Source organism: Mustela nivalis (assembly GCF_964662115.1).
Source record: "Mustela nivalis genome assembly, chromosome: 8".
NCBI lineage: Eukaryota > Metazoa > Chordata > Mammalia > Carnivora > Mustelidae > Mustela > Mustela nivalis.
This window is the reverse complement of record NC_139027.1, coordinates 73,531,531-73,553,258: the sequence shown is the minus strand read 5'-3', so window position 1 is coordinate 73,553,258 and position 21,728 is coordinate 73,531,531. Positions and strand designations below refer to the sequence as shown.

At 38.0% G+C, this 21,728-nt stretch overlaps 1 protein-coding gene across 6 annotated transcripts in view; it reads right to left on the bottom strand.

Moving 5' to 3' along the window:
- The window catches only part of MGAT4A (alpha-1,3-mannosyl-glycoprotein 4-beta-N-acetylglucosaminyltransferase A), a 150,979-nt gene that overhangs the window by 90,895 nt on the left and 38,356 nt on the right, over positions 1-21,728 (bottom strand). For all 6 annotated transcript variants that reach the window (XM_082746879.1, XM_082746878.1, XM_082746882.1 and 3 more), the window contains exon 2: positions 17,173-17,502. In XM_082746879.1, the coding sequence (XP_082603005.1) occupies positions 17,173-17,266 (94 nt within the window). In that variant the 5' untranslated portion in view covers positions 17,267-17,502. The remainder of the gene's footprint in view (positions 1-17,172; positions 17,503-21,728) is intronic.

The window sequence follows — 21,728 nt, the reverse complement described above, 5'->3', positions numbered from 1 at the left end:
TGATAGTTCCTGGAACATTTACCTCTTTTTTCCATAATTCACACACAGGATTTGTGGAGAATTTTTTTTAATTTTTGGTACTCTGAAATAGCAATCCAGGTACCAACAGAAATTTCTGTGCACAGAGGCTTGCCAGGACTCACAAAGAAGTAAATTAAGAAACAGCTGATTGTTTGCCACAGTGAAGAAAGAGATAAACTAGCTGGCAAACTCTTATTCTGTATAACTTTCCACAGTCTAAGTAACAAGTCCCAGACTGCTGAGTTTCCCTGCAAAACTCCAATCCTATTGGAAATTTCTCTTTATAGAGAGCTGGAGTTCATCGATATACAACAAAATTGTAGCGATTGATGAAACCTCACACAGAAGGGAAAGTAGAACACGACAATGTGGTTAGTTAAATCAGAAAAACCAACCAATGGCCATTTCCTACAAACAAGAGCAACACTTTTGTCCATCATTAAGTCTTATGGACATTCAAATTTTGGTCTCTAATACAATTCCTTCTGAAAGGAACTAGGACTCTTAAGGCATAGCTAACTCCACATCTACTGATGGAGGGGAAAAATTAGGATGTGAGTGTGTGAGTCTGTGAGTGTGGAATAGGATAGCAAAGCAAGGACGCTTTCAGAGATGTCAGGGAGAGTTCTTAAGAGATAAAGAAACAGCCTAAAAGTATCTCCAGTAGACAAGTGGTGACTACCTAGATATTTCAAGAAAAAAATTATATTAAGTAGATACAAACTTAATCTGCAAATAGAAAAAAAATTTCAAAAATAGGCTGAAATGTGAAACAGAAAATGGTTAATTTTCTGTTAATTTAAACAAGTAGAAGACTGGTCAATATACTTGAGTACTTTTTCCTCTAATAAGCATGTTTGCTTATAAAGTGTAGACATAAATTTTTATCTCTGTCTACCAAGAAATGGGGGGGTGAGAAGATTCCATGCAAGCTCAAAACTTTGGAAAAAACAAAAAAGGTGGGACGCCTGGGTGGCTCAGTTGGTTGAGCGGCTGCCTTCAGCTCATGTCATGATCCCGGTGTCCTAGGATGGAGTCCCGCATCGGGCTCCTTGCTTGGCGGGGAACCTGCTTCTCCCTCTGCCTGCCCTTCTTTCTGCCTGTGCTTGCTCTCTCTCTCTCTCTCTCTGATAAATAAATAAATAAATCTTTTAAAAAAAATTTTTTTAAATAAATAAATAAAAATAAAAAAGGTAACAAGAACAAGGGGGTGGAGAAAATGATCAGAGTAATGGTCACACAAATAAATTTGATTTGAAAAAAAGAAAGAAGGAAAATATTCCGATCTGTCCTAAAATAATCAAACTCCTAGTCTAATCCCTTATCTTAGAGGAAGAAAACTCAGGTAGCCTTCTAATCACAAGATTCTAATAAAGCATGCTTAAGTTTGCAATATCTCTATCAGGTCAGGGTAATGATAAGACAGCAATTAAGAATCCTATTCCAGAGGGAAAATGCCAGCATGGAAAAAAAAAAAATCTAAATCAGCAGTAGGAGCTTAAATGGCCTTATTAACCTAACAATTAGGTTTAATTGCAAAAAAAAATGCAACTAGATAATAAAAGATTTAAATCATCTTGGGAAAAGCAACCAGGTCCCCTGCTCCACTCAAGACTCCGTCAATAACCCAGGGCATGTTTAGCGCCAGTCTCAGTAGACGTTCACTGCTTCTCCCCACAGGCTGGTGAGATTCCTAAAACCTCAGAAAGGTATAAAAATAAGAATTCCATAACCTTACAAAGGTTCGGAAATAAGGAAATGAATGAAGCCCATGCCATTGATAGTTTAGAAAAGTTTAAATATAAATATGGGTGTAAGTTTTGCATTACTTGTACTTGTCTGCTGACTGAGGTGTTTGAAATTCAAATCCAACAGCGGTACTGGGATGCCTGGGAGGCTCAGACGGTTAAGTGGGTGCCTTGGGCTGAGTTAATGATTCCAGGATCCGGGGATCCAGTCCTGCCCTGGTCTCCCTGCTCAGAGGGCAGTCTGCTTCTCCCTTTGCCTTTCACCTGGTCATGCATGTTCATGCAAACATCTCTCTCTCTCATTCCCTCACTCTTGTTTTCAAATAAAATCCTTAAAAATAATCAGCTGTACTTTCTCATTCCCTCTCTCATTCACTCACTCTTGTTTTCAAGTAAAATCTTTAAAAATAAATGATCAGCTGTACTTTAAAACTATGAGAAAAAAGATGTGTGCACACACATGCTAAGTGCCATGTCGTCACCTACTCAAAAAATGAACCCAAGTCTAAACAAATAAGGTATCTTATTGGAAGGACAAAGTCACAAGACAATGACCCTCTTCATCATGACCTCTTGCCTTGCTTTTCAGATCTCTCACGTCCTCCCCAGTCATTATATGTGCTTCTGATCAAACAGAAGCTGCCAGTCCCTAGACCCTTCTGATTCCCCCAGTCTCTTCCCACTTTTCTTCCACCCTTTATGCATGAGGTCAACACTTCTGGTCACTCAGGTCAAATGCTTCTGCCATTCAAGTCTTCTGCCACTTGTATGCACCATGGTTCAAGCCAACATCTACCCTCTCCGTTATCCCAAGGAGCACTTTCTCCTATCAAATCCCTCTTTATCCATCAGACCAACTCACATGTCCCTTCTTATAAGGAACTTTTCTAGGACCCCTTTCAGAATGAACTGTTTTTCACTTGATGCTAATCACAGCACTGTGTCCACAGCTCTGGGAGAGCAGAAGGAACAATGGTTACTTGGAGTGCTGGTAGGGCCACTAAAGTAACATCCCCCCTACCGCAGGTCTTGCGTCTCAATCACCCTTGCGTTCCCACAGCTTAGTACAAGATGGGCAAACAGAGCATTCGGTAAATCCCGGGCAAGCAGAAAGGCTAAATGCAAACAGCAGCATGGAGATGAAATCCAAGACTTGGTTCCTTCGGAGAAGTACCACGAGAGATGCTGCCCGGGCAACTTCTAGGTCAAACACCTACAAAATCAGGTGCCAACACACAAAGACACATAGTGCCACAATGTTCTCCTTCTGGGGTTTGTTACACAGATGGTGCCCACTTGGTGACAGCTCACAGAGCTAAACTCCTAAAATTGTACACTGACTATATGTACGTTAGACTTCAATAAAAACATCTACTTGAAGAAATAAAACTGCTCTGAAGATAGTAAGTATCGAAACCTGTTGAAATGAAGATGCACAGGCCAACTCATCCCTGGCTAGAAAATTATATCTTATCACCTCAACTGTGAAGAAAGTAAAAAGCCTGGCATGTGAATATTTACTACTTTTTAAATTGGAAAAGCAAGAATACTGACTGTAATCTGCTTTAAGTTACTTTCTAGCTTCCCGTCAAAAAGGTATAAATAGGGGCACCTGGGTGGCTAAGTCAGTTAAGCATCTGAACCTCGACTTGATGTCAGTCATGATGTCAGGGTTGTGAGATCAAGCCCCATGCCGGGCTCTGCACAGAGAATGGAGCCTGCTGAAGAGTCTCTCTCTCCTTCTCCCTCTGCTTCTTTCTGTTTTGTACACATATATAAATACACGTGTACACACACACACACATATACACATACATATATATAAAAATAAAATAGAAATTAAAGCTTCTTAAAAATTGGCCTACCTTTTATCCTTAGGTTTTGAAAATTATATACTAAGTTTGGATGCAAACAAAAATATACTTGAACAAGAGAGACAAAATCTCCTTTTCCTGACTAAGTTATTTAAATCTAAATGGTAATCAAATCAGCTCAACTTCCAGACTGTCTTGTTTACAACATAGGTGGCAACTACAGTTTTCTTCCAAAATATTAAGTCCTTGATTTCCCATGGTATGAAAAAAAAAAAAAAAAAAAAAAAAAAGGCTAAAATTAAACTTAAAAAAAAAAAAAAAAAAAAAACCCTATAAACTAGATTTCCATTATTCAAGACCCAGCACAATGCCAGATAGGAAATATGTACTTAACATACTGAATACATGCATTAAAAACCTAAAAGCCCCTAAAGAGGAGAGTGGTTGAATGAATTACAGTATATTCAAAACAATGAAGTATGAAGTTGTTAAAAAGAGAAAAAAAAAAAAAAAGAGGAAGACCTCCATGGACTGCTAAGAAGCAATTTCCAGGACACACTGCTAAGTGGGAAGAGCAAAACACAGAGAAGTATCTGTAGTATAATACCCATCACTTAAGAAACAGAGACAAGGAAATGTTCGTGCCTCTGCTCAATTTATGCAACAAGAAATACAGAAAGAATACAACAGGAAACAAGACTGAATACCTATAAGGGAGAGATAGAAACTGGGTAGAAAGAAGGGAGAAATGAAAATGGCATAGAAGGAATGAGGAGGGACATTTCTCCTAGGCTATCTTTTCTTACAGTTGAGTCTCAGAACCGAGATAATGTTTCACATATCCAAAATGTAAATGAAGGCAGTAAACAGGACATGGAGGGGAACCCAAAAATAGAGTGCAAGCATTAATAAATGAGCTTATGTATGGGCTTACGTGTATTATAACTGAATGGGAAAGCCACACTGAAAAGGAAGTGGATAAGAAATAAGCTAAGTAACTTTGGAAGACAGCATTTCACTACATAAGACAAAAAGACCTGTACACAGATATTATACCCTAAGAAATTTATTTTTCACCTGGATACTGGTTAACAATTCTGAAACTATTGTCTGTATATACAGTAACTGAGTAAATAACTATATTGGGATACTAACAGCCTTTTTTTTTTTTTTTTAAACTGTGGGATACAGAGATAAGTTACAAAAAAAAAAAAAAAAGGTAGGCAGAAACCAGAATGAATTCAGCTGTACTGGATTAAAATGAGAGCGATCAGTATGAACTTTTGTTTGTTTTTGTTTTTGTTTTTGTTTTTTAATATATGTGTATGCACACATATACTTTCTTGCCCTATCTACTGAGAAGCTAAGTGGTGATGCCATGGTAGGAATGAGCACACCAAGACTCCATTCTTTAAAGGAACTGGAGGGTCCCTGAAGAGAGGACTACTTCAGGGCTGGGCCAGAGAAAATGCAAGATGAACCTGGAGCATGTTACAGCACCAGAAAATCAAAAACGGCTCAAGAAATAAGTGATAACTAGATCAAGGTGCTGGCTGTACAACACTGGGAAGGTACTAAATGCCACTGAATTGTTTACTTTAATAGACTTTCTATTTTGTTATGTGAATTTCCACCTCAATAAATTTGAAAAATAGGAGAGGGGCATGTGGAAGGCACAGAAGCCAAGGTGAAGAAGCTTCCAATGACTACCTCTGGGACAATGTAAACACCAAAATCATTAAGGGTAACAGAGGATTATAAACCACAGAACAAAATAAATACCCTTGAGTCCATACTCCTATCCAGACAGGAGAAAGACAGAAGGAAGAAGAGACATCTCTTCCTTTCAGCAGAGTTCCAACCACTAAATGTAGAAGAAATGGCAGAAATGGAAAATCACATTGGGCAAACATCACAGTAATAAATTGTTGCAGACAAAAATAATCGATGAATGTTAAAATTTATAGGCAAGAATATGATGAGAAACAAGATATCTGCTTAATTTTCAAGAAGCCTCCACAAAATGCTTATTACTTACTTAGAAGAACATAGTAGCTTTACAGTGGAGAAGCTAGGCAGATACCGGTTTAAGCAAGTGATCCACGTTCTCATAACCAATGGTAACACACTTCAACATCACGAAGCTGGTGAATACGGTGTACTGAGAAGGACACAATGTCATGTCCGTGGTATTCTTGCCAAAATGCATTACCTCAATCTAATCATGAGAAGTCATCAGACAAATTCAAATTAAGGGACAGTCTAAAAAATAACTGGCCAAAGGCTTTAAAAGTGCCAAAAACATAAGGGAAAATATTAAGGAAATTTCCCATAATGGAGGAGACTAGAAAACATAACTAAATGCAATGTGGGATCCTGGAATGGATCCTAGAACAGAAGGGCATTAGTGGAACAAGAGGTAAAATTCAAATAAGGTTTGAAGATGAGTGAATAGTACTAGATCAAAGGCAATGTGAGGGTTTAGAATATTATATTCTGTGGTACTGGAAGTTGTTCATATTAGGGAGCATAGGGGAACTCTGTGTACTGTGCCTCAGATTTGCTGTAAACCAAAAATTACTTCAAAATAAAAAGCTTTAAAAAACACATTTATTATTCATCAGCTTACTAATTGTTTTTTTATTATTTTTTTTTTTTTTCCGCTATCTCCTGTCTTCCTCCCCCACATTAAAGTAGGGATTTTTCTGACGCATTCAGTAATATAACCCAAACTTAATAGTGCCTGACACACAGAAGGCACTCGACAAACACAATTATACAACTTTGGTTAGCCAGAACTATGATGGTATACCCAAACCCTAGATTTACTATTAATTTCCCTTACATCCTGTTTGAAAGGAGCATTCTTATTTTATTAAGAAAAACTTTAAAAAATGTAAAAGCTTTTTATTTACTGTTTTTATTTGTAAATAAGAGCCACAGTTTTACATATAATGGTTTATTTGGCTTCCATATTTCTTATATCTAACAGGTTATGATATCCAATCTCTTCATGCACCCAAGGTTCCATCTTGGTTGCAGCATACTGAAAAGTCATTCCACTGGCTAGTGAGGCAGTGGCTCCACACCAGGAGAGGCAGAGCCAAGACCTCCTCATGCTACTGGCCCCCTCCACTCACCCAGTGCTCAGCTCCTCGAGTGGGAGTACCACTCAGAGAGAAGCTAGCCACTGTCCTCACCCCCAACTCCAGAGGCCTGGCTCAGAAATTCTGCTTGGTGGAAAAGCAGGCCATAAAACAGACAGCTCCTCATCTCTTCCCAAAGGAACTAGCCTCACTGCAACAGAGTTTAACAGCAGAAGTCATGGTGAAGGAACTGGGACAATTGTAGATCGACTGAAGATACAATCTAGATTGGAGGAGTTGGTGGCTAGTTTACAAGAAAAAAAAACGAGGAAAGGGGACAGCTAGGAGGAACCTTCCTGTGGTCAGAACAAATAGCAAAAACTCCAAACACAGAAACATTTCTTCAAAGGAACCACAATTTGATTAGATTAGTTTGTAGCAGAATTTATGCTCCAGTGCAGTTGTAAACAACAGAACAATCAGCCCCCTATTAGTGTAGTGGTCACTGAAAGAGTAGAAGAGAGTCCTACCAGTATTAACAGTCACCCTAGGAAGACTGTAGGCAAACCCAAAACTATGTCTTCCTGAGGACCAACACTCAACCTTGCAGAGGGGAGAGGGAAGACAGACTAAAATAATCCAGCCAGTCACTAAACAAATAAATAAGCAAATAAACAAGCAAAGATAACAAGCCCTGGGGGTAGCAATGGGAGAGTATCCAGTGTTGCTAAATTATATTATCTAAGATGTCCAGTTTTCAACCAAAAATTATAGGCATACAAAGAAATAAGTAAATATGACCCATACACCAGGAAAAAAGCAGGCAGCATAAAACACTCCCTGTGAATATGACTAGATGTAGGATTAGCAGGTAAATATTCAAGGAAGCCACTATAAATACATTCACAAAAGTAAAAGAAAACTTCCCTGTAAAAGTAAAGAAATCATAACAACAAAAGAGAGTATCAATAAAGAGACAGAAATGTTAAGAAAGAACCAAATGCCAATTCTGGAGTTGAAAAGGACAATAATAGAAATTAAAAACACTAGAGGACCTCAGCCGTAGATATGAACTAGCAAAAGAAAGAATTAGCCAACTTGAAGAGAGATCAGTAGAGATTATATAAACTGAAGAAAGAAAGGAAAAGAGAAAGGAAAAAAGAAGAAAAATGAACAGAATCTCATAGAAATTTGGGAAACCGTTAAGAATAACATCAGAAATATACAGGGAATACAAGAAGAAGAGAGAAAGGTAAAAACAACAACAACAATGACAAAAGCAATACAAAAAAAAAATTTTTCAAAAAAAGACTGAATACTTCCCAAAGTTATTGAAAACCAGTAACCTACACATCTAGGAAGCAAAGCCCATCAACAGACACATCACGATAAAAATGATAAAAGCCAAACACAAAACAATCTTGAAAACCACAAAAGAAAAATGATTCATCACTGACAAGGCAACCCTAACCCAAGGAGAACAAAAGCTAACTTTTCAGAAGAAATACTGGAGGCCAAGAGGTGGTAGGATAACACAAAGCCCTTCAAAACAAAACAAAAACCTTGTCAACGAGGAATCCTAAGTCCAGCAGAGCTGTATTTAAAAAATGAAGGGTGAAATACACATATCCCAAGATAAACAAAAATTGAAAGGATTTATTGCTAGCAGGCATTCGTTCCTTACAAGAAATACTTAAGGAAATCATTAAACTGAAAGCAAGTAATCCTAGACAGCAATTTAAATCCACATGATGAGCACCAGTAATTATGTAATGATAATAGACACTATTAATGCACACTTTTTCTTTCTCTTCAATTTAAAAATAGTATAAAACGATATGCATATAAGTATCACCAAGCCTGTAACACATGGAAATGTAATATATTTGCCAATAACAGAACAAAGGAGATAGGTGAGAATAAAGCTGCAATGTGCTAAGGAAATAACAGATGGTAAAATAATAACAATGTATTGTTGGGTTTATAATATTGACAGATGTAAAGCATAAAACAATAACAACACAAAAAGGGGGGGTGACAGCACTAAACAGAGGTAACATTTCTATATATTACTGCAATTAATGTAGCATAAATTTGAAGCTAATTCTGATAGGCTGCAATGTAAATGATAAAGCCTGGAACAACCACTAAAATATACTCAAAAAACAGTGAAAAAAGTCATTAATGAAATTAAAATGCTACATTAGAAAATATTCAATCAATGCAAAAAAAAGTACAGAAGAGGAAGAAAAAGATATGAGACATATAAAAAGCAAAATGATGGCAGATATAAATCAAACTATATCAATAACAGGAAGAATGGATGGAGAACAGTCTGAACAAAAGGTAGACATCTTCAGACTAGATTCAGAAAATCATGATCAAACTACAGATTGTTGACAGGAGTCAAACTGTAGATTTAAAGACAAATAGATTAAAGTCAAAGAACAGAATAAAGCGTAAGATACAAGTAGAAGCCACAGAAAAGCTGGAATGGCTATATACTGATACACTAACAACAGACAAAACAGATGTTCAAACAAAAATGTTACTAGAGATAAACAGGGAATATTCAATAATAATTAATAGAAAATAAATATAAAAATATTTTAAAATAAAAAATACATGTACCCAATAACAGAACACCAAAATACATGAAGCAAAAAAGACAAAAATGAAGAGAGAAATAGATAATTCTATAGCAATAGTTGGAGTCTTCAATTCTCTACTTTCAATAATGGAAAGAACAACTAGAGAGAAGGTCAACAAGGAAACAGAAGGCTTGAAGAGCACTATTACTCCAGCAGGACCTGACAGACATCTAGAGGACACTCCATCTTACAACAGCAGCATATAGAGTCTCAAGTGCACATGCAACATTCTCGAGGATAGAACATATGCTAGATTATTTTTTAAAATCTAAATAAATTTAAAAGGATAGAAATAATATAAAGTATGTCTTCTGACCACAATGAAATGGAATTGGGAACCAATAACAGAAAAATCTGGGATACTCACAAATCTGAGAAAATTAACACTCTCCTAAACAACCAACCAGTAAAAGAAAAAAGTAAGAAATCAGAATACACTTTGAAATGCTTGAAAATCAAGACAGAACACACCAAAATATGGGATGCAACTAAAGCAGTGTCTAGAAGGAAGTTTACAGCTGTAAATACCCATATTATGAAAGAAAAGAGATCTCAAATCAATGACCTTGCCTTCTAGAGAAACCTTACCTCCACCAAAAAAAGAAGCGCAAACTAAGCCTAAAAGAAACAGAAGGTAGGAAAGTATCAAGATTAGAGTAGAAAGTAATGAAATATATGATCTCTCTGATATGAGGAATCTGAGAGGCAGGGTGGAGGGTTGTGGGGGTGTAGGGAAGGAAAAAAATGAAAAAAGGTGGCATCAGAGGGAGACAAACCATAAGAGACTCTTAATCTCACCAAACAAACTGAGAGTTGCTGGGGGTGAGGGGTGGAGATAGGGTGGCTGGGTTATGGACATTGGGGAGGGTATGTACTATGGTGAGTGCTGTGAAGTGTGTAATCCTGACGACTCACAGACCTGTACCCTGGGGGCAAATAATATAGTACATGTTAATAAAAACATTTTTTTAAAAAAAGTAATGAAATAGAGAGTAGACAGAGAAAATCAAGAAAACAAAAGGTGGTTCTTTGAAAGGTCAACAAAATCGACAAACTTTTAGCTAGTCTGACCAAGGGAAAAAAAAAAAAACCCTAAAACTATTAGAGTACTAAAAGAGGGGGCATTACTACTGATCTCACAAGAACAGGAAGGGCTATAAAGAAATATGATGAACAACTATACACCAATAAATTACATACCTTAAATGAAATGGACAAATTAGTAGAATACAGCCTACAGAAATTCACTGGAGAAGAAATAGAGAATCTGAAAAGAACCGTAACAAGTAATAAGATTCTATCAGTCATCAAAAAACTGACAGAATCTTATTACTTGCTGTGGGTCTTTTCACAAAGAAAAGCCCAGGCCCAGATGATATCAGCGCTGATTCCACCAAACATTTAAAGAACACTTATTTTCCACAAACTCTTCCAAATAGAAAAGAACACTTCCCAAATCTTTCTATGAAATGAGTATCACCCTAATATCAAAAACTGACAAACACAAAATAAGAAAACTACAGACCAATAACCCTTCTGACTATGGATCCAAAATCCCCAACAAATACTAGCAAACCAAATCCGGCAACATCTAAAAAGAATTATACACCATGCCAAGTGTTACTTATCCTTAAGGATGCAAGGTTAGTTGAACACATACAAATCATTTAATGTAATATATCTTATCAACAGAATACAGAGCAACAACAACAACAACAAAAATCACTCAACAGACACAGGAAATTCATTTGACAAAATTCAACATACTTTCATGATAAAAACACTCAGCAAGCCAAGACTAAAAGGCAACTTCCTTCACCTGAAAAAAAGACATTTACTTAAAAACCACAGCTAATATTCCACTTAAATAAATGTAAAGACTGGCTGCTTTCCCCTTAAGACCAAGACAAGGAGCTCAGCTCTCACATTACTTCTATTTAACACTGAAATGAAGGTTCTAGCCAGAAAAATTAAACAACACAAAGAAAAAGCATTCATACTAGCAATGAAGAAATAAAATTATTTGTATTCACAGATGGCATGATCTGGTACAAAGAAGATCCTAAGGAATCCACTATAAGAATAAATAAGCTCAGGAAGGTTGCAGGATACAAAATCAATATACAGAAATCAATTGTGTTTCTATACACTTGCAATGAAAACTGACAAAGTTAAGAAAACAACTCCAGCAATTGCACTACTGGGTATTTACCCTAAAGATACAAATGTAGTGATCCAAAGGGGCACATGCACCCGAATGTTTATAGCAGCAATGTCCACAATAGCCAAACTATGGAAAGAACCTAGATGTCCATCAACAGATGAATGGATCAAGAAGATGTGGTATATATACACAATGGAATACTATGCAGCCATCAAAAGAAATGAAATCTTGCCATTTGCGACAACATGAATGGAACTAGAGCGTCACATGCTTAGCGAAATAAGTCAAGCAGAGAAAGACAACTATCATATGATCTCCCTGATATGAGGAAGTGGTGATGCAACATGGGGGCTTAAGTGGGTAGGAGAAGAATCAATGAAACAAGATGGGATTGGGAGGGAGACAAACCATAAGTGACTCTTAATCTCACAAAACAAACTGAGGGTTGCTGGGGGGAGGGGGGTTAGGAGAAGGGGGGTGGGGTTATGGACATTGGGGAGGGTATGTGCTTTGGTGAGTGCTGTGAAGTGTGTAAACCTGGCGATTCACAGACCTGTACCCCTGGGGATAAAAATACATGTTAATAAAAAATTAAAAAAAAAAAAAAGAAAAAAGAAAACAACTCCACCATCCAAAATGCTATCAGAAAGTATAAAATACTTGGGCATAAATTTTTAAAAAGAAGCATAAACCTTAAACTGTGTAAATGTATGCAAAAATTGTTGAAAAAAAAGTAAAGACCTAAATAAATGAAATCCCATGTTTTATGGATTGGAAGACTGAACACTATTAAGATGGTAATGGTACTTAATCTGATCTATAGGTTCAAAGCAATCCCTATCATAATCCCAGTTGACTTCTTTATATACATTGATAGGCAGATGTTAAAATTCACATGGAACTGCAAGGGACCCAAAATAGCCAAACAATCCTGAAAAAGTATAAACTAACAGAATTTATACTTCCAAACTTCAGAAGTCACTACAGTCTAATAATCAAAATGGTGCTGTATTAGAAGGAAGGAATATCAATGGACTAGAATTGAGAGTCCAGAAATAAATCCATACATTTATGATCAACTGATTTTCAACAACAGTGCCTAGACCATTCAATGGGGGTAAACAAATGGCTAGGACCACTGGATAGCTAGATGCAAAAGAATCAAGTAGGACCTTTACTTCATACCACACACAAAAATTGACCTAAAAATGGATTAAAGGCCAAGACTCTTAGAAGCAAACACAGAATTTTCATTATTTCAGGTTTGACAATGAACTCTTGGATATGACACCAAAAGCACAAGCAACAACAAAAACAAAAAAAATTTGAATTTCACCAAAATTTAAAACTCTTGTGCTTCATAGGGCACGATCCAAGAATGTGACAGACAACCCACAAAATGGGAGAAAATATTTGCCAATCAAGTATCTGCTAAGTAAATTATATCCAGAATATATAAAGAACTCTTACAATTTAATAAATAGACTTTAATTTTTTTTAAATAAGCAAAGGATCCAAACTGACAATTTCCCAAAGAATGTATGCAAACTGCTAAAAGAATATAAAAAGATGCTAGACATCATTAGTCATCAGAGAAATGCCACTCAAAATCACAATAAAACACTATATCCCCAACACTAGAATGAGAATTGAGAGCTTGATAATATGGGTTGTCAAGAATGTGAAGAAACTGGAACTCTCATATGCTACTAGAAGGAATGCATAATAGTCCGGTTGCTATGAAAAACAGTCTGGGGGCGCCTGGGTGGCTCAGTGGGTTAAAGCCTCTGCCTTCAGCTCAGGTCATGATCTCAGGGTCCTGGGATCGAGCCCCACATCGGGCTCTCTGCTCAGCAGGGAGCCTGCTTCCTCCTCTCTCTCTGCCTGACTCTCTACCTACTCGTGATATCTGTCTGTCAAATAAATACATAAAATCTTAAAAAAGGGAAAAAAAAAGAAAACCAGTCTGGCAGCTCTTCAAATGATTAAATATAGAGTGACTAAATGATCCAGCAATTCCACCCCTAGACAAATACCCAAGAGAAATGAAAACACATGTCCACACACAAACATGTACATGAATGTTATATGTTCCTATGAGCAGACGGATTGCTTGCTCGGTCTTCCCCAGTTTCTGGATTGTGCCTGAGCAAAGTAGGAAGTTCCTTAGGAGAACCCCAGCTACAAGTGAGACATGTAATGAATGACTCTGGTCCCCTCTCACAATGTCTGCATACAACTTTCCAAACCTGTCTATTCCACATAATTGGAATTCTGCCTCATTTAATTCTGCATGCTCTGCTAAAACTGGTATCCCCAACCCCAAACTCCATCTTCCCTGGCTGGGTTCCTAAGATCCTCCCAAACTTATGCCAATCCCATGGACCAGCTCGTGTATTCTTCCAAGTGTTAGATGAAGACTATGAAAAATAGGTTAAGGACTGCACTGTAATTACCAACTAAACCTTGAGAGTCTAGGAATCTTACATGCCTATGAAACTGAGTGTCTCCTAATTCCAAGGCACAAATATACTACACCGTTTCAGAGCTTTTTGGCTGCACAAGGACCTCTCTACCTGACGTGCCCACTATCTACTACTCTGCCTGGCATCATCTCCCTATTTATTCTTCCTCTGTGAAGTGATTCAAGAGTAGCTTCAGTCTCTGCTCTTCTGGCAAGCCGACCAAGAGCTAAGAGCATAATACCTGGAACCAGCATGACTGAGCTCAAACTTCACTTTACCACTTAAATGTACCACCTTGTCAAGTTTCTCAACCACTTTCCCTCAGTTCTCTCATCTAGTGAAAGGGGGTAATTCTTTTTCCCAGGCTTGTTATAAGGATTCAATGAAATCATATATAACATGTAATATGCTTCCCCAGCACTGGGTTATTACTTCTATCTCAATCTATTGATGGTATCATATTTGTTTTGTTTACCTGAATCTTCCCCTACCAGTCCCTGAGCCTCTCAAAGGTGTTAATTTATTATTTCTTTCATATTCATAGCATTTAATGCAGTGCTAGGCAGTACATTAAGGGGCCGATGAGTGAATGAAAAATAAAAACTACTAGCCCAGCAAAGTCAATGATTATGGAAACCACGCTTTCAATATAAAAATCAGACCACATGGTTGATGAGTGTACTAGACCTGACTATCTAAGAGCAGGCCTGCTCTGGAAAATCCAGACTATCTGACTGCCAGAATGATCTAGAAAGAATCCAAATGCTCAGCAGTTAAATCAGTTACATAAACGATAGCATTAAAACACAGAGGACTGGGGCACCTGGTTGGCTCAGTCCATCAAGCATATGCCTTTGACTCGGGTCATGATCCCAGGGGTCCTGGGATTGAGGCCCACGTCAGGTTTCCTGCTCAGCAGAGAGCCTGCTTCTCCCTCTCCTTCTCTCTCTCTCCAATAAATAAAACCCAAAACAAAAATAAACAACAACAAAAACAACCAGGATCTTATATAACCATAACAGGAGTCATCTGTTGACACCTGAAAGAGTCTGGACAAAACACTAAGCAGAAAAACAGAGCAGAATAATATGCATGAAAGGATTACAGAGCTGGTCAAAGAATGATAATCAAAGAGAACAGACTTTATGTGTATCTAATATCACAGAAGGAAAGAATATTTCTATGTTTAAATTTTGATTCTAAAGACAATTTTTTAAAAGATTTTATTTGTTTATTTGACAGAGAGAAAGTACATGCCTACATGCAAGTGGAACAGCAGGCAGAGGGAGAGGGACAGGGAGAAGGAGGCTTCCCACTGAGCAGAGTGACATGGGGCTCAATCCCAGGACACTGGGATCATGACCGGAGCCCAAGACTGTGATCAGCCAACTGAGCCACCCAGGGGCCCCTAAAGACAACTTAATCCACAAAGAAAATAATGCTTATAATGCCTTTACACAAGAAACAAGGTAAGTGGAATAGAGATTCTGAAAGTTTTAATCCCTTACATAAGACTCAGTGAAAAGGATCACATTTCTCCATTACTATAACTCTGAATAGATAAGTTTCCTGATAAGAAAAAAATCCAGATATGCCCCTCACAGTCAATTCTCTTATTTCAATAAGTAAACTTATAAGACCAGGCATCTGTTTTGGTCATGTCTGGGACAATCAACAGTTTGATTAAATTAACCAAAGTTCTTCCTAAGTATGTCTTCTCCTTTCCATACAATTAAAAAACGAAATCCAAATTGTATATATTTGTCCACAAAAAATAAAGGTCTTCAGCAAGTTTTTCATTCATTTCTCCCTGAAACAGTTCCTCTCAAAATTACAGCCCAACTCAGGAAAAAAAAAAAAAAAAAAGAGATAGTATACTTGCAAGAGATAGTATACTTGCTCAAAGAACAGATCCTATGCTTTTCACTTTAATCGGCTTATTTTATACATACGTACTCACACAGATATATACACATCTGCATATATATATATACCTATACACACACCAGAGGAAAATTAAGTAATGAATGCATCTTTTCAGTTATCTTCATATAAGTTACTAAAACAGGACCCCAATAATCTGGAGATGATGACTACTCTAACGATTCTAAAAAACAAAATATGTACTTCCATCCTTCTATGCCATCAACTTTCCCTAGATTAACATAGGAATGGGAGCACCTGGCTGGCTCAGTAGACTGACCGTCCAATTCTTGATTTTTTAGGTCATGATCTCAGGGTTGTGAGACTGAGCTCGAGTCACGCTCTGTACTGGGTATGGAGACTGCTTAAGATTTTCTCTCTAGGGCGCCTGGGTGGCTCAGTTGGTTAAGCAACTGCCTTTGGCTCAGGTCACGGTCCCGGAGTCCCAGGATCCAGTCCCGCATCAGGCTCCCAGCTCCGTGGGGTCTCCAGTCCCACATCAGGCTCCCAGCTCCGTGGGGAGTCTGCTTCTCCCTCTGACCTTCTTTCCTCTCATGCTCTCTCTCAAATAAATAAATAAATAAAGTCTTAAAAAAAAAAAAAAAAAGATTTTCTCTCTCTAACATCTCCCTCTGCCCTTCCCCCATTGTCTCTGAGATCTCAAATAAATTTAAAAAAAAAAAAAAAAGAAGCAAAGGCATTATCCCTGAATACCACTTAACAAATAACCTTCCTTAAAAACACAATTCAACAGTCTAAACACAATAAACTTAAAACTGGTTTCCAATTTTGAGTAAGAATTTATCCTCACCTACTTCATAAATACTCTTGCCCAAAGAGCAATCTGTCAACACATGTAGTTTAAATCATTAACTACAACAGCACCAAATCATTACTATAATCAGCATGTAAATTTCATGAAGGCGCTGATTGTGTCCTTTTAAGCACTTTAAACAACATCCAGTACAAGGAAGCTTATTAAACATTTATGATGTTTAATAAAAATAAAATGCCAAAACAAAAGTCTTTGTTATTCAGCTTGGCTGCCATGTATAATATAACCACTGATCATTATCTATTTCTCCAAGAGCAATTATAAGAAATCGAAAACAAACCCCATTCAGATTAGAAATTCTGTCTCCTCTGTCCAAGAATACAGTTTCATTTTTGCATCAGAAAGAAACTAGCAGGCCTCCAGCAGAGAGCATGCAAAATGCAGATTGTTGTGGTGCTTAACCCAAGCATTTATGCATTGTTTACTACTATATTTCATGCACATTTTTGGAGATATTTGCCTTACCTTTCCCATTTTGCCACGTAGTATACCAAGATAAAGTCAGGAACGACGTGATAAATGCTAAAACAGTAGCTACAGTTCCATTTCGGAGCCTCATCTCATTTCACCATCACACTGGTTCATATGTTTATGATGATAACCAAAACAGTTCTCTTTCTAATCCTGAAGTCAACTGAATCCAGTACTCCTGGCTCGGGGCCAATAAAAACAATCAATAAGAGAGGTTCATTTCAGATGCTCTGCAGAAGGAGCCCAGCAGCAACACCATTCATAACTGCAATTCTGGATTGTCTTCACAGTCGTCATAGGCTGCTGTCTCAGGCTTCTTTCTTCCTGTTCAGGGGAAAAAGAGAAAGGAAAACTTGTTCAATAATGCAAAATACTACTTTCTTCATTTATCACTCACCATTATGAACAAACTTTTGGCTGGGCTAATCCCCAGCTACCAAGATTATACCCGCATCTAAACAATTCATTTAATATACTAGAATCATACGATGTTTCTCCTCCAGAAAAAGAGCTTCAAACTATATTCCCTCCTCCTTGATTCGGTTTTGTCTGCAAAAAAAGAAAGTTATGGCTCATTATTTAAAGGGAGAGGTTGTGGGGCTCATTAAACAAATAGGAAGCCACAGATTTGAAGCTGATTAACTCTGAGGATCATGCAACGGGTCCTACGTAAGATAATCGTCATACTCCTCCATTTTCCTTTTGCAAAATAATAGTCAATGTTTTGAAAACTTTAAGAAAAACTGGGAGACTACAACATACAAGCATCAAAAAACCTGGGTTCTAGCTCCAGCAACATCATTATATATAGGACTTCAGGTGTGCCACTGATTTAGGCCTTGTTTCATCCATAAAACAAGCAAACCACCTGGCCTGGCTCCACTTCTAGGACACAAATAATGTTTATAAACCATAGAAAAGTCACAGTGATTATTGCCATTTATCATTATCATAAAAGAATTGTAGTTTTTCAGGTGAGTAACCTGCTCCCAAGGTGTCAACTGGGAATACGAAAAGGCATTTAGGAAACGAAGCAACCCAACCAGAACACTGCAGGACCTAGGACCTCGTACTGCTTTCACTCAGAAAATCTGAACATCAAATTCAATCAAGTCCTTATGGGTACTTAAGTATACTCACCTAGCATTTAATAGGTTCTCCATAAATGTTAACTGTGTTAAAAAATAAAAGCAAACCAAACAAACAAAACTGCAGCCAGCCACGGGTTTGGTCTGCACTATGCATAGCCAGTCTCTTTCCCTGGGGGCATGTCAGGCACTCCAAGATGTTCACCGATTCCCAGTGACCTCAAAGGGACCACAAGATGCACTTGGCAACATACTGAGACACACTGTACTGGGGTAAGTTAATGCACTTCCAAAAATGCCTCACAAGCCCCAGGGACAATTCCCTTGGCTACAAAGTATGGCTGATTAAAGTAGCCATTGGCAGGCAATTCAGAAACCACCATGTCAGCTACAGTTGTAAAACTGAACATAGTGACTAGAAATCCCCCCTAGACTAAGGGATAGTACTGATGGTAAGAATGACAGACTCTACAAGGCACTGAGTGTTTCCTATGCAACCACTATATGCTTTAAATCTTCAACAAAACCCTAAGAGGCAGACCTTTTCTTTAACTGAAGTATAATTGACACACAATGTCACATTAGTTTCACATTAGTTTCACATTAATAATGCCTGCCTGAGACAGGCATTATTAAACTGGAGAGGGAACACTAATCTGTAGGACTTCAAAGTTCAAGCGCTTACCTACTGCCCTTTGCCTTTCAAACTAGGCCACCTGCACCTTGTAAGAATAAAGAGAAGGGCAAGGGCCACTCCCAGTCTAGAGCACCTTCCTGAGGTATTAACTTCACCCAACAGTGTGTGAATTTCAAAAATTTTCTCTTCTATAATGAATATGTATTTACTAGGAAATAAGCTGCAAAATTCATAGGAAATTTCTGAGTTTAAACCTAAAACTTTTTTTTAAATTTTTTATTTTTTAAAGATTTTTGACAGAGATCACAAGTAGGCAAAAAGGCAGGCAGAGAGAGAGAGAGGGGGAAGCAGGCTCCCTTCTGAGCAGAGAGCCCGGTGTGGGAGATCCCGGGACCCTGGGATCATGACCTGAGTAGAAGACAGAGGCTTAACCCAGGCGCCCCATAAACCTAAGACTTTAAACAAATTTCTCACTTCCTGTAACCTCTAGCTAAGCACCCCTCCCCCACCACACACACATCCAAGCATGTCTTCTAACCCTCCTTAGCCAACAGCTCTCACTGTGGCATCATATTCTGGAAGCACTGAACCCCTCTACTTCCTTGCTTCTTCTTACTATCTGAAAACAAGGAACTCCAAAGATATTCTCAGAAGTTATCGCTATTTTCTACAACCAAAGTTATTCATCTTCTATAGTTAAGACAAGTTAACATCAAACACGCTCACATTGATGGTTTAGATTTTAAAATCTTTGTGGTGAAATCCTACAATTTGTACTAAATTCCTTAAAGTGCCTAATATATTGTCTTATATTAATAAGCACCCTAATAATGAGTTCTGATTATAAAAAGAGATGTGATAATTCAGTGAATTATATAATACAGAATTACAATCCTGGTGCAACATTATATAAAAATGCATCTAGCTTTCTGTTGCTACATACTTAGCTGCACCCTACTTCAGGAAGAATTTTGTCCTAGTTAAAGATCTAAAAGTATACAGGTTATTAGAATAAACATCCAATTAATAATTATGGGGAAGTAAAGAAGAAATCATAAAGGATATTTTAAAATAGTTTTATTAAATACAAAAAACGCCCATATGATAAAATTCAATATTAACACGTAGAGACAGTAAAAGTGAATGACTTCTAAAGTCAAAGTAAGCTATAGATATGCTATTAATAATATGCAAAGAATATACCAAATATGAAAAAATTAGATCCAGGGAGCCATTAAGCTCTGGCTTAATCTTTGAAGAAGATACTTATCAATTCTACTAACAAATAAGACCTAAAATTCTGCAGGAGAAATATAAGAGCACTTTACTCAGTAAGAATGTAGTAGTACATTTTAATTAGGGTTTCCAAACTAATCAAATATAACTGTACAGTACAACTGAAGACTCCAGACTAGTGATCTCTATGATCTTCAACCAGGAGAAGCAGTCAGGCTGGACAGCCAAGAGCCCTCTGGACTGACTGACTACCTAAAGCAAGAAACAAATTGTGTCATTATTTTTATCGGTATCCACATTTGCAAAAATTTCAACCTAATACCTTAATACTCTCTGAGATTATCACTTAATGTATCCGAATCTTTAACAATAAAAAATGTGATAGCTAAAACTTTCAATCATCTTCTTCAGCCTCCCAAAGACATATGGAACTTCAACTCAAGACCGCAAACTGAAAAACCTGTTTTATTTGACTGTTCTATTGTTTGATTATTGGATACAAAAACCTTCATTTAAAGTGTTTTCTGAACTATTCAATACATTTTATGGCTGAGAACACTTTGCTGAACACTTGGCATATTCCCTCATTATTCCATAGACAGGACAGAGGTGCCTGAAGACTGAAAGGCAGAAGCATGAAATCCATGACGTAAGCTATATAACTTTATACAAATTATGTAAAAATTCATTTTAAATTTATCAAAGGTTTAATACTTTTCATTAACACAGCTTACATAATTTCACTGTCCAGCACGTTTTTGGATTTACAAGTGTGGACTAAAGAATCCCATGCCACGATAAGCTGTTAATAAAACTATTTTTTTTTAACATTCAGAAAACGAAAGATAAACCACAAAAGGCATTATCTGATTCTAAATTTAGGTTTTATATTCCACCAAACGACGCTATCATTATCTTTCATGAGAATTCGTCCGAGAGCAAAAGCAGAACAGCAAAATACATGAAAAGCATTAAAAACATACATTATGTCTGCTTATATTTCGCAATTCGGACTGTAAGCAAATAAACGGGCTCAGAAGAAACACACGCTGCGAGAAATAAAAGCGGGCGCGCAAGTGGTATGACTGCCAGCTCATAAAACACGCCTCAGAGGTGTCACCTGGTACACTTTGTGTGCAATCACCCAGACCCAATCTAAGGGTCCCACTTGCAGCTTCCTCCTTCAGGGCAACTGGGGCCTGGGGGGATGGCGGTGCTCTTTCACACCGGACCCGCACACCTTCACTTTGTAGAAATATTCGCGACGACCGCTGCACACCGCCTCCGCCACGGCGGGAGCACCCCTGCCTCCATGCCCCGCACCTCCTGGCCCCCACCCCACCTGCCCCCGGCCCCGTAAAGGCGCCCACCCCCGGGCCGGTGAGGGCCCTGGGGCGGCCCGGTCCCGCGGACAACTCTCCCTTCCTCCCAGTACCCCCTAAGCCCGCACTTTCCTCCACTTTGCCCCGAAGTCGACGAGCCCCGCCGCGCCTGGGAGCACCGGGAAACGCACCAGGCGCCCTGCCGGCCACAGCTAGAGCGCGCGGCACCAAGGGGCTGTAGCGGCGGCGGCGGTGGCGCGGGGCTGA